General features: G+C 49.0%; 1 protein-coding gene across 1 annotated transcript in view; it reads left to right on the top strand.

The window, feature by feature from the left end:
* The first annotated feature begins 8184 nt into the window (after positions 1–8184).
* The window catches only part of GGA2 (golgi associated, gamma adaptin ear containing, ARF binding protein 2), a 30562-nt gene continuing 23434 nt past the window's right edge, over positions 8185–15312 (top strand). Inside the window, exon 1 of the mRNA XM_044915088.1 lies at positions 8185–8314. Within this exon, the coding sequence (XP_044771023.1) occupies positions 8218–8314 (97 nt within the window). The 5' untranslated portion in view covers positions 8185–8217. The remainder of the gene's footprint in view (positions 8315–15312) is intronic.

Genomic DNA, 15312 nt, shown 5'->3' with positions numbered 1-15312 from the left:
AAAATCTTTAAAAAAATAAAATAAAAATTTTTTTTGAAAGATCCTGCTGGGGCTTCTAGACTTTCCCCATGTGGCAGCCAGCCTCCAAATGAGAAACACTGTAGCCCATCGCCATTCAATTTCCACAACCCCATGAGAGAGGTATTCTTATTTGTGTTTTAAGTGGGGAAACTGAGGCTCAGAAGAGTTCATGAACTGTCCCAAGGTTACAGTATGAGGCAAAGCAAGGATTTAAACTCAGGCTTATGACAACCCACAGTCCAAGCTCAAGTCTTAGCTACGGAGTGACATCGGGGCCTCTGCTTCTACGGCACAAGCACGGTTATGAGAAACCGGCTCATGAATTGATAAGCTGCTGCCGCTTTCTCAGTTAGAGGGAGCTGTCTAAAAAGCGGCATGTGTCTTCACACTGGGGTTTTGCTCAGTACCGTGGGTGTGGGTGAAGGGACTCCACACATTGGAAATAACCTCAAGTCCATTCCCCCAGGCTTCTGAGAGCATGGTGAAGTGGTAAAGGCCATGGAGGTCAACTACTAGACTCAAAAGCCAGTTCTACCATCTACTCACCATGTGACTTCTGGACCTCAGTTTCCTCATCTATAAAATGGGGCTGGCAAGTGTTCCTGTCTCAAAGAGTCGTAAGGATTAAAATAGATGTTATATGGAAAGTTCTTAAAACAGTGATTGGCACTTAACCGGTGTTATCTATTACCATCATCATCACCACCGGTATTTCCATTCTTAGAAAGGGTGATCTTGATTGTAAACCATAGAAACATTCAGACTAACTTTAAAAAAAAAAAAATTATTTATTTGACAGAGAAGGAGCAGGGGGAGGGGCAGTGGGAGAGGGAGAAGCAGACACCCCGCTGAGCGGGAAGCCCAACACGGCTCAATCCCAGGACCCAGAGATCACGACCTGAGCCTAAGGCAGACCCTTAACTGACCGAGCCACCCAGGCCACGCCCCACCCCCCACTCAGACTAACTTGAACTGCAAAAGGAATTTATCAGAGAGGTAGGACTCTCACAGATCAAACAGGAGGACTTCCAGCTGGACCTTTCGAGAGCCTGGAATCTGTACCTGCCAACCCACTGGGACTCAAGAACCCTCACTTTTGTCCCTCTGAGACCACAGTCTCTAACATTCAGCTGGGTCTGCTCCCCTCGTCTTCCTTCTGCAGGCCGGCTTTTTCTTTCTCTCTGTACTTGGCCAATAACTGCCCCAGCCCTAAAGCAGAATCCTCTCTCTTATCGTACACTACCAGTTAGATAACTAGTATTCCATGTCCAGATTCCCAGGAGGAATCTGATGGCCTCACTTGGGTCAGCTGTCTACTCATGGTCCAGTCAACTGTGGCCAGTGGGACAGAGTCACACAATAGGACCGTGGCTGCAGGGGGGCCCACTGTACTGAGTAGGGAGAGTGGTTCCTTCCCTCAGCACATTCTCTGTCAGTGTCCTCAGAGAGGATCTTTTCTAGAAAATTATTGTTCTGTAACCACATTTGGAATTTCATTTCCATTGCCTTTATCCTACTTTGTTTCTATGTAATACTTATTACTACATGAAAGTATATAGCATACTTGTACGTGTTTACTGCCTCCCTTACTCTAAAGAATGTAAGATTAAGAAAGGCAGGCAGTTTGTCTCATTCTTGGTTATAACCATGGTGCCTGGCCTATTGCCTGACACATAGTAGGGAATCAAGTGAGGATCTTATGGAAAAAATAAGGGCCCCATCAGTCAGACCAGTGTGTTTAGAAGTGGCAGTCTTCAGCTGGTCTAACTGCCAAATTTAATAGTTTCCCAGCATCGCTTTGCAAGATTTGCAGTTGTGGTTAGCAAGCTGGTCTGTGGCCTGTGATTTGCTTTGAATCCAACTATCTATGAGACATAGCATTTTTTTTTTTTAAGATTTTATTTCTAAGTTATCTCTACACCCCATGTAGGGCCTGAACCCACAACCCCAAGATTAAGAGTCACATGCTCTACTGACTGAGCCAGCCAGGCGTCCCTCTATGAGACAGACTTTGGACAAAGACTCTGAAGTGAAGGGTGGGGACAAATGGAAGTCATCTATTCAGTTAATATATTTGTCATATGACAAAATTCTTACCTTCCCAGGGACCAAGAGTGATGAATACTTAGAAAGTGAGGACCCTCTGGGTAATAGGAGGGTCCAGAGAGGGCGGCTTTTAATCTGTTCAGGGGTACTAGAAGGCTTTACAGATGAAGTGACCTTTGAACAGTGTTCTAAAGGATGAGTAGGAGTTTCCCAGGTCTGTGGGGGTTGGAAGGGTATTCCAAGTAGAAGGAGGAGAGGAGAACTTCACAAAGGTGAGCATGTAAGAGTAGGAGTTGAGGGGGTGTAGAAGTGGCTGAGAAACCAAGCAGAGGGAAATTCCAAATGGCCCTTTTTTTTTTTTTAAGATTTTTTTTTTAATTTATCTGACAGAGAAAGAGCAGGAGCAGGGGGAGGGCAGAGGGAGAAGCAGGCTCCCCGCTGAGCAGGGACCACCCCCCGCCAAAGTGGGGCTCAATCCCAGGCCCCTGGGATCATGACCTGAGCCGAAGGCAGACACTTAACCGACTGAGCCACCCAGGTGCCCCCCCAAATGGCCCTTCTTTGCCAGGTTAAGGGTATCAGGGTGCCATCTGATGCAAATAACAACAACAAAAAAAAACCCAGATTCAAACCAGCTTAAAATAAGATTTAGTATTTCATGTAACAGGAAGTTCAGGGGGTAAGGCAGGCTCTAGGGTTGGTTAATTAAACATCCAGTGACGTCAGTAAGGACCCCGGGTCTTTCCATTTCCATCTCTGCTGTATTGGCCCCAGCCAATAGCCTTGGGTTGGTTTCCTGTGCTGACAGTTGGCTTGCCTAAAATGGTTGGGCCTCTCTGCACTTCCTCCTTCATGTGCTGTCAGAGGTAGTGGCTTTCTGCCGCTCTCCCCCAAATGCAAAGAAAGTTTTCTCCAAGCACCCTTCCCTGCTTTACTTCCCCATTCTTGAACTTCTGGGAAAGTGGGGGAGGCATCCTTATAGGTCAGTCAGACCCAGAGTGGGGGCAGGGCCCACTCTTCCCTGAGGTCCACGGCTGGGTTGGGGAACCCTGGGCACTTTAACAAATTGTGGGTTCCGTTAGTGAAGAGATGGGTTAAGTCGTCAGGAGGTGGAAGGTGAGGAGCCATTGAAAGGTTTTGGGAAGCGACAGGATTGGATTTGTGGATTACTTGAAAGCTCCTCCTGGCAGCTTTGCTGCAGAGAGATTGGAGCAGAACCAGACCAGAAGCAGGGAGCCCTGATAGGAGAGGACTGGAAAATGAGGCAAGAAGGAGGACTGTTGTCCGGATGAAGCCGCGCTTCCTCATCACAGCCTGACCCTGGTCTGTCTCCCCAGCTGCACTTCACCCTTTACGGCCCCTCACGTGCCCTCTTGTCTGGCCTCCAACCACATATGCCTTCCCGAGGTCCCCAGGCACGTCTCTTTCCTGCCTTCGTACTACTGTTCTCCCCACTCTTCTCTGGTTTTGCCTGGTTGCCTCCTTCCTAGCCTCCAGATCTCAGCTCCGCTATCACATCAGGGAAGCCTCTGACTTCTTCCTGGGAGGTCTTCCTGTTGTCTTTCATCATCAGCACCCTCTTCTTTTCCAAAGCACACAATTGGAATTGATTGCATAACTAATTGTGTATGTAAGGAGTTCTGCGGTTGTTTGCTGGTGTCAGATAGTAAAGTCCAGGAGAACGGGGGCGTCCTGTCTTCATTGTACCCCTGGTGCTGAGAACAGCTGTGCTTCACGCAGTGGCTGCTCAGAGACACTGTGGAGTCAAAGACCAGATCCACCTCTGATCGGATCAGATGGTCAGGGTGAGCAGTCAAGAGCACAGGGGCTGACTTCGCCGAAGTCGCTACGTTTAGCGAGAATGCTGCTATGCAGTGTTCCAGGAACTTCACATCACTGGTGGTAACTATTGTCATTAGTGAATCACCGGATATGAATGTGTTTTTTTAATTTGGAAGTCAGTACAAGTTTGTTTTGGCACTCATGCTCATTATCACGGCCTGGGGGATCTTCAACTTATCCGTCATAGCCCTGCCAAATGTTAGGGTCACGGCCTTTCCCTCTAGGCCAGAGCCCCCCTCAGCTCCACCCCCACCCACCACTCTCCCGATCCTGATCGCAGTAGGACAGCCCAGCCAAGGAGGGGAAGCTGTCATCACCTGGAGAACCCCTCTAAACCGAGTCCATTCAATCCTGTCTGTATTCATTCATTTGACAAATACCTCTTGTGCCAGGCCCTCTGAGGCCTGGGGATGTGGAGAGGAATAATAAAGGCTCATTAATTACAGACATTCAGGGGCGCCTGGGTGGCTCAGTCAGTTAAGCGTCTGCCTTCGGTTCGCGTCATGATCCCAGGGTCCTGAGATCGAGTCCCGCATCGGGCTCCCTGCTCAGCAGGAGTCTGCTTCTCCCTCTCCCCCTCCCACCTTCTCAAAAGAGAAGGTCCCCCACCTCAAAGAGATGAGAGTCTCACATGAGACTAACAATTACCGTAATACAGGTGTGGAGCTGATGGTGGAGAGGCAATGGAATTGCTACAGGGATATGGAATCCCTGGGTGGGGGTGGGGGGTGTGGGGGGTGTGGGGGGCGGAAAGCCAGTCGGGGAACACTTCCTTTAGAAGGAGTTGGGTTTTGCCTTTTGATTTCAATTTCAGATAAATAGTAATTGTCTTAGTATAAGTATGTCCCAGGCAATATTTGGAACATACTTGTGCTAAAAAATTGTGTGTCTGAAATTCAGATTTAACTGGGCTTCCTCTATTTTTATTGGCTAAATCTGGCAGCTCCACGCTGACAGTTTGACAGCAGAGGGAGGTCTTTCCAGGCTGAAGGAACAGGACATACAAAAGAAAGGACTTCAGGTACAATTAGTTCACATCTGGTGCTTAGAGCTAGATAGGGAGAGCCAGAGGATTCCAGTTCCACCAATAATTATTTTGCATCTATAAAGTGCCAGAAGTTCGATGGTATGTAAACCCAACCACTGCCCTGAACTCCCAATCCACTTCCCTACTGCCCACTTACCTTTTATCTTTCTGTTGCAGTCCCTAGGCCAGCGGCATCAGCATCGCCTGGAGACTAATGAGAAAGACAGATTCTTGGGCTTCGTCCCAGACCTACTGAATTAGAAACTGTGTGGGTTGGGCCCTGCATGATGTGTTTTAACAAGCCCTCCAGGTTATTCTAACAAAGGCCAGTTGGAAAACTGATCCACTAGTCAAAATGTTGAATGAGTGTGGTTGCCTAAAATCACGTAAGTAACGTAAGCCAGGTGTAAGATATATCTAAGAAGTGATGAATGGTCCTTGGCCAGTGGAGAGTTCCTGCCCCTCTATGGGGCGCAGTCTCCAGTCATCTCCAGACATTTGTTGCAGTGAGGAAACCCAGCTCTAGCGTCGCCAGGTGTTTAGAATTTTCAAGAGATGAACATGTGTTAAAGATTTTATTTGACTCATTAGTGAAGACGCTGAGGAGATGTTACAACCAGTTCAAAGGAGAATCCACAGGACAAATTTATAGATCAGGAATATTGAAATGAATGTGCAGGTGGAGACAAACTGGTTTTTCCACGTAGAGCAGGTTGTATTTTCCCAGGACAATTCATTTGCAAGCCTATAGACAAGAATAATTTTTAATTGCTTTCAGTTATCTACAGTTTACAGAGATGTAACATAATTCCCAAAGAACCAAAAAGAACACAGAAGGGTACGCTATAGACAGTTCTTTGAAAAACAAAATTTCCGCTATATGAATAATGTTATAGGTGGAAGCTGTCCCCTGATAATTCATATGCTGAAGCTCTAAGCCCCTATATGTGATGGTATTTGGAGGTGGGACTTTAGGAGTTAATTAGGTTTAGATGTGGTCACAAAGGTGGAGCCCTCAGGAAGAGATTAGTATCTTTATAAGAGGAAGAGACCACAATGCATACTCTCTCTCTCACCCTCTCCCTCCACCTTGGAAGCACACAGCAAGATGGCAGCCCTCTGCAAACCAGGAAGTGGGGTCTTACCAGGGACCCAATCTGCAGCACCTTATCTTGGACTTTCCAGCCTCCAGACCTGTGAGAAAACGTCTTGTTTAGGCCGCTGAGTCTGGGGTATTCTGTTACAGCAGCGCGGGTTTATCAAGACCAGTAACAACTGTAAAAGGTTTAGCATAGAAGCTGGCAAACAGCACTTCCGTCTCTTGTCGTTCAGAGCTTTCATGACAGTTTCCATGTGGAAGGGTGCTATGGGCAGCAATCTGTCAGAGATGTGTGTGGCTAGACTTATTTTGAAACTGAGATAGCACAACGGTGGTTACCTCACTTAGATTGTGTATTTACTTGGGATAGGGATGTCCCTGGGCCGCAAGGCTGCAAGAGCCCGTGGCTCTGAGAGTCCCAAACAGATCAGGTTTGGTTCCTCACTACTGACAAAACCCAAAGGCAGAGAGACAGTGGTGGTGAAGCAAGAAAAGGATTTATTTCAATGAGGCCAGCGGGGAACAGAGCAGACTAACATCTCAAAGACGTCTCCAGAGTGCTGAAAATACTTGCAGGTTTATGTAAGGAACGTGCAGGACAAAGGTGGGCAGTGAAGTCAGGTCATCAATGTCTTTGGGTCAATCACAGGGCGGGGTCTTGCTGGCTCAGGGCCGTCCTTACTGCTTGAGGGGGTAGTTTTGGTTCCCATCACAGGATACTTTTCCTGTGGGGCCTTTGCCACAGTTAAGAGATAAGCTGGAAAGAACTTAATCAATTAGAAAGTACAGACTGAGGTCAAGATGGAAGTGGTTGAAGTCCTCATTCAGAGACGGAACCTAAAGTCCTATAGCTACCTCTTACTGCTTCTAGGGTTCATCTGGCCATTCAACAAATACTTGGTGGCACTAGCATGCCAGGCACTATTCTAGGTACTGGGGATATAGAAGTGTACAGAGCAAAATTTTTGCTTTTATCAGTGGGGTGAAACAGGCAATGGAGTATAGACAGCGTGCTTTGAAGGAAAATTATGTGTCGTCTAGGTAGCATGGCTTTTTATTGTCTCTCGGACCTCTTACAAGTGGTTACTCCTAGATGACTGATAGAAATGCAAATTATTCTGCAGGTTGGGTGGACAGCCCTCACTACTGATGGAAAAGCTAGTTTTGTGTCCATTTGTCCATGTGTTCCAACACTCCTTTATTCTGTATACATTTGCCTTTTTCTTTTTTTAAGATTTTAAATGATCTCTATACCCAATATGGGGCTTGAACTTCCAACACCAAGATCAAGGGTCTCCTGCTCTACTGACTGAGTCACCCAGGTGCCCCCAACCTTTTTTCTCTTTTTTTTTCCTAAAGATTTTATTTATTTGACAGAGACATAGCGAGAGAGGGAACACAAGCAGGGGGAGTGGGAGAGGGAGAAGCAGGCTTCCTGCCAGACGAGGGAGCTCGATCCCAGAACCCTGGGATCATGACCTGAGCGGAAGGCAGAGACTTAACGAATGAGCCACCCAGGCGCCCCCCTTTTTTTCTCTTTTGAATGAATTACAACACCACATCCGCTCAGTTCCCCTCATTTAATTAAAGTTAAAATATTTAACATGTATTTGTTTCAATATGTATGAGAATCATGACTTTTTTGGGGAAAAATTATCCTTTAACAAAATAGGCAGTATTTAGTAGATCGATGGTGTAATGTGTAAAGGAGAAAATAAGGCAGTATGATAGAAAGCCTGTGTGTCATTTCAGAGAAGGTGGTGTGGGGGAAGACCCTCCTGGATAAAAATACTCCCCCCCCCCAAAAAAAAAACCCCTATTCCTAGTTTATCTGAAATTCAAATTTAACTGGGCATCCTGCATTTCATCCGACAAGCCTACTCCAGAAGGACAAGAGCACGCAGGCCTCGCGAAGTTGGCTTGATAGGCCTTGACCCCGTCGTGGTCTAGAACTACACTGGGCAAACCCAGACTCCGCGGAGGGGAGGCATCTCTGCGAGGCAGCGCCCCCGGCCCCGGGCTCGCCCGGAGGCGGGGCTTGAGTGGTGGGCGGGGCCGCACCAGACCCCGCCTTGTCACGTGCCAACCCTCGCCTGCCGCGTCGGCAGCCCCGGAGCGCGCCGGACGGCGGCGGCGGCTAGAGGCCAGGGGTACCCGCAACTTGAGCAGCGGAGTCCGGCCCATGGCGGCGGCGGCGACAGTGGCAGCAGGGGCCGCGGCGGGGTCCGAGACGGCCGAGGGGCCCCCGGGGCCGGCGGCGGCGCTGGAGCTGTGGCTCAGTGAGTAGCGGGGCCGCCCCTCGGCGGGGGCCCAGCAACACACGTGAGGCCTGGCTTCCCGCCTCCCCAGGCCTTTCTTCTGACGCGGCGGCGGCGGGCAGGTGGCCGGGGGCTGGGTTGGGCGGGGCGTGGGTGCGGGGATCGCCCCGGGTTCCCCCGAGGAGCCTCAGGAGTCGGCCGGGCGGTGGAACCCGAGTCTGGGTACTCTGCTCCCCGCCACTGCCCACCTCTGTCGTCGCAGCACGCAAACACGATTCACCTAATGGCTAGCGTTTGTGGAGCTTTTCTTTTGTGTCAAGCAGTGTGCTAGAAGCATTTCAGCCATTGTTAATTCTCATTACGACCCCAAGAGGCAGCTTCTGTTATTAATCCCGTTTTGGAGAAGAGGACCTTTACACTGAAGGAGACTCGTGCAAGGCAGGCAGCCTCTTGCGGTCTCTCTCGAGCTGGTACAGATCTCTATCAGGCTGCTGTTGTTAATGTCAAAACAAGCCCTTTATACCTTTTGTGTACGTTTACTCTGGCCGGACTCCCCCTCACCGCAGTCCTGGCCGGTACAGGTAACCGATGAGGAATTGAAATTCAGGGAGGCTACAGACTATGCGTCTTGTATTGGGCTCTGCTAGGTGCTGGAAATCCTGAGGTGCGTAACACAGGGTCTTTGATTACAAAGACCTTGTTTAGTGGGTCCAAGTCCACAGTCAGGGCACCTTGCTATAATTACGGCAAATTGGGGTGCGGGCCGCTTTTGCTTTAACATGTGATGAGTTGATCGGTTTACCTGGGGATTGTCACAGCAGACATAGCATTTGAGTGGACAGTGGAGGTGACAACATCTCAGGCACTCCGGCACAGGAAACCATATGCAAAAAACTGGGGACGGGAGGGTGTGGGGCGTTTTGGGAACCAGTAGTGGGTACTGCTGGAGTGGAAAGCCTAAAGAACAAAGAGCCTGGAAAAGAGGCTGGGGGGGGGGGCTAATCAGGGCTTGGATGCTGCAGATCTTCGAGGGGTTTGGATACTGCAGGAAGGAATTTATATTTTATCCTGTGGCGGGGTGGGGGTGGAGTTTTCAGTGGGAGCGTCTGATCAAGTACACCTATTAAAAGCCTCATCTGCAGCCATGTGGAGCCAAATTGGCTAGGGAGGCGAGGCTAGGCAGGGAGAGTAAATAAAAAGCTGTTTTGGTAGTGCTTAGGGGCTGACAGTAGAAATAATTAGCAGGCACAATCAGCGGCCTTGATGCATTCAAATGGAGACTAGGAGGAACCTAGGATGGATCCCGGATTTCGGGCTCTGGGAACTGGTTAGTTAGAAATGCCTCACCTGGGCGCCTGGGTGGCTCAGTTGGTTAAGCGACTGCCTTCGGCTCAGGTCATGATCCCAGGGTCCTGGGATCGAGTCCCACATCAGGTTCCCGGCTTGGCGGGGAGCCTGCTTCTCCCTCTGACCCTCTCCTCTCTCATGCTGTTTCTCTCTCGCTCGGTCTCCAATAAATAAATAAATAAAATCTTTAAAAAAAAAAAAAATGCCTCACCTGTGAGGAAGACTCAGTTTAAGAAGGAAAAGATGGTTCCGTTGTGGAGTTTGAGGTACAGGTGGCATAGCCAAAAAGAGACCCTGTCCAGGCAGGTGATCAGCTGCAGAAAGGGTGGGAGCTGGAGGTCAGTGTGGGAATCTTCAGTTCACTGGCAGAGAGCTTGTCCAGGCAGGCGGTGGATATTAAGAAGAGCAGAGGTTTGCAGATAGAGCATGGAGAACCTCAGCGTTTAGGAAGCAGGTGGGAAAAGCAGCCTGACAGGGAAGGTGGCGCTGACACGGGCAGGAGAAAGCTGGGGGGGGGTGGGGAGCCACCCATCTCAAAGGAGGGGCGTAGTTGGTGGGCAGAAAGATGGAGTAGGGTGAGGCAGGAGAAGGGGGAACTTTGAATTTGGCAACTAAAAGGTTACTGATGAGTTATCTTTGAGTTAAGTGGTGGGGACTGAAGGTGGTTGATTAGGTAGTGGAGAATAGGCCTAGAGTGGAGTTGCCAAAAAGGGTCAGGTGGACTGGGTGAGAGGACGCTGTCAGCTGACACGGTGCAGGAGATAACAGGGAACCCGACTGCCCAAGGTGGGGGTTCTTCAGACCCTCTGTTTTAGGCGGATATGGTCCCAAAGGTGCTAGATCTTGCAGTTTTTCAGTTAGAGCTAGAACCTATAGTTTATGTGAAATCTCTTGAGTTTTGAAGAGTTGGCAACAGCTACTCTGCAATATGAAGTTTATCTGGTGTAGGGAGCGTGTAGCCCCTGGTCACCAGCCCTTTTTTCTTTTTTTTTTTTAAATGGTATTTGTGAAAGGAAGGAGGGAGCGTAGCCAGAGGGAATTTAGGTGTAAAGAAGATCTCAAAAGGAGAGGGGCACCTGTAAGCCCCTCTTTATGCTACTGTTCCTTTGGGGAACTATCCTTAAATCCCAAGTCCAATGCTGGAGCCATGGGTGAGGGCCTTGAAGATGCTGAAGGAGGTCAGAGCCAGAGCAGAAAGGGGTGACTTGGCTTCACAGAGAGGAAGGGCACCTTTTGTTTTTCTGAATGTTTGGGGAAGGAGATAAAGATGATTGCACATGCAAATAAGGTCCCGTGTGACCACCACCATTCCCTGCTGAGTGTCAGGGGCAGAGATGGAACAGGGGCCTTCAGGGAGGAGGTGGGGAAGTTTGGAAACAGCTGGTAAGGGAAACAAAAGGGTGCCCACCTGGATGCTTGAGAACAGGGTCTCTCAACCTTGACACTGTTGACATTGGGTCTGATAATTCTGTGTTGTGGGGGTCTGTCCTGTGCATTATAGGATGTTTAGTAGAGTTCCTGGCCTCAACCCACTAGATGCCAATAGCACACACCAAAATGCCACATAAAACCAAAAGCATCTCCAGATATTGCCAAATGTCCCCTCAGAGGAAAAGGGCAGGATCACCTTCCCACTTCATACTTGAGATCTTCTGAGTTTGGACTTCAGAGTGTTGATTGGACATCAGAAGTGTTTCTTGTAGTCTTCAGGGTTGTGTGATTCTCCACCCCTAGTAGGATCAGAGGAGGCGAGCTATGGTTTAAACTGGATTTGCTGGGATGTGGGGCACAGTGGAGTTGGTACAATGGAAGGCCAAGGAGGTAGAGGGGTTGATGGTGTGGCAAGGACAGGGGTGTAGCTGAAGAAATGCACTGAGTCTGGGCTGGATGGAGAAGGAAGTCCTTGTAGGTGGGGTCTGAGGACTGCCAGGCTCAGGTCACTAACAGACCTTGCGTCAGTCCAGCAGGGCAGCTGTGTCTTGAAGATAGAGATAGTAGATAGTAGTATTCTGACCTTAGAGTTGTTAATACATGTGTAGCACTTAGAACAGTGCCTGGCATGTAGTGTTAGATATTATCATTAGTGTTTTTAGTTGTGAGTGGCAAAAAACTCATATTGGCTTAGCAGGAGGGAAAAAAAGGAAAAACTTTGGAACTGGGGAGGAGTAGTTCCTCAAAGGAACATCAGGAAGCTGAAGTGATGAACCACTGAATTCTCCTGAAACCAATATTATGCTATATGTTAACTAACTAGAATTTAATGAAAATTAGGTGCGGGGGAGGAAGGTGTTACCAGAAATTCATGCTTTAAAAAATGTAAATAGCAGCTTCTGTGCATTCTGCAGCCCCTGACCCCCAAACTTAATTGATTTTGGTGGTGGTTCCCCAGGATTGCATAGAGAGCTGCCTCGTTCTTATTAGTGAGAGCCTACGTCCCAATAATTGATGTACCCAGTTCCCTGTTAGTGGACCTTTGAGGTTGTTGCCAGTCCTATGCTGTTAAAAGCTGTGCTGGGTCCCTTTGGTGTCTGGGACTGTAGCCATAGTGGTGCTGCCAGGGGCGCTGGGCCATCTTACATGCTTGGAGTGGGGTGCTCGGCAAAGCCGTGTTCCTTTCACCTGGACCTACTCCCAGGTGATATGTCCGGTCTTCTTCCAGCCCCACTTTTGTGCCTCTCTTGGGGATCGGGGGTGGTCAAATTGCAATCTATTTATACTCTCCCAGCTTCTTGAGGGCTGAGCTCATTCTTTATCTTGGAGCCTAGCACAGGACATTCCCATGGTGGGTCTTGGGTTTCCGTCGTGGGCTTAACTGAAGGACTCCTGGACTGTAGACTTCCTGAAGGATTGAACTCTAAGTGTTCCTTGAGGTCACTGCTTCCCCAAAGGCTCAGGGTTCCCCTGACCCGCATAGGCTGCTCCTGGCGCCGGAGTCAGGACTCTCGTGGTTCGTTGGCAGCTGTGTGAGATGATTTGGCTTCGGATTTAGTCACTCTTAGAGGAGCCATGTCACTCACTGCTGGAGGTCTCAGCTGTTTTCTTAATACCTCTCACCCTGTAGCGGGCTTGAAATGCATAGGAACACTGCTTTTATTAGGTAGATACATGGCACTAGTGTTCTTTGTCCTGCCCAAGTGCCAGCTAAAGAAACCACTTTAATGCCTGGGGTAGCCCCTGGTAGGGCTGTGGCAGTCTTGAGAAGTAGAGAAGGGGTTCTTTGAGTCTTTCCCTGGCTGTGCCCTGCTGGCCACCAGCCACTCCTTGGGGCACATGGGTGTCCTGCACCCTAGGGGTGCTACGGCCTGATCAGACCCAGTGGGTGGACCTGGGGGGGCCGGGGGGCCGTTTTCTCTGGAGCCGCAGGAAGCCTCTGAAACAGCCTTGCCGGCTGGCATTATATTATGGAAGACCCAGTTATTTCCGAACCGGGCTAGCCCTCCCCTGGAGTCAAAAACTGGTCCAGCCAACTGGCCAGGCTCTGCAGAGCAAAAGGTGAATCATTCATTCATTCAGTAGATAGTTGTGCCAATGACATTCTGGAGGATGTGAAGGTGAACGAGACCGGTCTTCCTGCTTTAGGAGTTGATAACTTAGTGGCAAGAAAGTTGAAACTAGTTCCCAAAGAGGCCTTGTCTCTGTCAAGGAACTGAGAGAAATGTTTGGGCCCTGGCTCGGGGCAGACCTGGGACTGCAGTTTTGTTGCCGTTTTCCAGCTTTGGTGGCTGGGCAGGTTTCTTTGCCTCTAAAATCATGAGAGAATAGTGGCGCTCTCCCTTCTTAACACTGGACGGGAGGGAGGCTTGGGAAACACTCAGCCTGGTGGCTGGTCATGGTAACTTCTTTACAAAAAAAAAAAAGGGCAGCTAATACTACTGTTGCTATTTGGGGGCTGGGATAAACTTTGAGGGAATCCTCATGATACAAATAAACTTACCCTTTATAGATCTTGCTGCTTTGCCTTGGTTAAGGGTTTGGAACATGACTCAACCTCATAGATGTGTCTTACTCCTTTCTTTGGAAAAGCTGGTGATTGTCTTACTCTTTTCACTTGGTGGCCGGGGAGGGGGTGAGGAGGAGGAAGGCTGGATTCTGCCGATCTCGGCTCTAGGTCCAGTCATGGGTCGAGTTTCTGAGTGCCCAGAGACATCAACCTTGACCTGGTAGTGAACTAAAACTTCAGGAAGCTAAAATCAGGCAGAATTATTTAAGATGAGTCAGATCTCTTTAATCAGAATCTCTGAGAATCACTGCTTTAAATAATTTATTTCATGAGTAATTATTTTGTGCCTTTGAGGAAGGTAATGTACTAAGCACTGCAGGGAATATATGGCTTTTGCCTTCGAGTTTTATTCCCTTTAGGTGCAATAAGTCACGTACGCATGTTTTTAAAGTAAAAGGCAGAGACTGTGCATTATAATGAACAATAAGATTTAGCTGTCCTTTATTGGTTACTTTAATATTTGCTGCTGTACCAGGCACTTTAGATACTACCTTATAAATCTCAGGAGTGTCCTTTGAGGAAGGTGCTGTTTTCCTTCATAGTGGAGGGAACTGAGGCCCTGAGAGCCCAAGAACAAGTAGCTAGTCAGAATTGGAGCTAGACATCTCCATCGTAAGAGGGGCAGGTAGAATGAGGGTCTTCTGAGAAGGAAGAGAGGCTTCTGTTTGGTGGGAGTGGGAGAGAGATCAAGGAAGTCTTTATGAAGAAGTGGCGTTTGAATTGGGGCTCAAAGGATGGATAGGATTTTTGAGATCCAGCATAGGAAGGGGCTTTGAGGGGGAACAGGTGAGGGAATGTGGGCAGTGACAGTCTGATTCCTTTGTTCTCCCTTGTCTTCTTTTTTCACTTAGAATGGAGTTGGCTTTTTGAATCTCACAGTTGAGCTGGGGAGACACATGACTTCCACATGACAGAAGTGTGACTGCGGTCAGGAAAAGTTAAACTCTGCTTGACCTTGGACTCTTCAGTAACCCGAAGGGAGGAGAATCACAGGGGCTGGAGCAGTGGGAGGAGGTTTTGGGGGAAGGTGGAAATTCAGATGGGCCTTGAAGAATGGGTAGGATTTTGAGAGGACCGAAGTAAATGTTCAGGCATAAGGAGTAATACCAGAAACAGGACCCTAGAATCAGCCTGTTACAGAGCCTGAAAGAGCTTCTCTGTCAAGAGACTTCAGCAGGGTCTTTCACTGGAGAGGTAGGTAGCCCCCCAGAAGTTGGACAGCAAGGAGTCGAGGGGTGGGGGTTAGGAAAGCATAGGACAGAGGCCTCCCAGCAGCTCCTGTGTGAGAGATCAAGGCCTGGTTTAGTCTGGGGCAGGACATGTGGGATGGACACCCTTCTTAGGAATTCTAGGCAGCAGCAGTGGGAGGAGAGAAGCTGTCGTTCAGCACCAGGAAGGTCGAAGATCACCCCTCCCCTCAGCGGACCCTGGTCTTCTGTTAGGCCTTCTGATAATCCCCCTTCTGTAGGTAGCTCAGGCTGTGCCGCCATCCTTTCAGTGCTTAGTGCCCTCAGATTTCGTCGAGGGATTGTAGCATGATTGGATCTGGGGTCCCGGGAATGTGCAAGTGTACAGAAGGGAACAGCATTTTGAGGAGTGAACGCAAGGAGGTCCTTTTGTTAGAGCGCACAAGCCACTGATACACGGAGAAGCTTCTTACATAGGACGGTCA

This window comes from Neomonachus schauinslandi, chromosome 5 (genome assembly GCF_002201575.2).
Source record: "Neomonachus schauinslandi chromosome 5, ASM220157v2, whole genome shotgun sequence".
In the NCBI taxonomy this organism is placed as follows: domain Eukaryota; kingdom Metazoa; phylum Chordata; class Mammalia; order Carnivora; family Phocidae; genus Neomonachus; species Neomonachus schauinslandi.
This window is presented reverse-complemented; position numbering and strand designations above follow the sequence as displayed.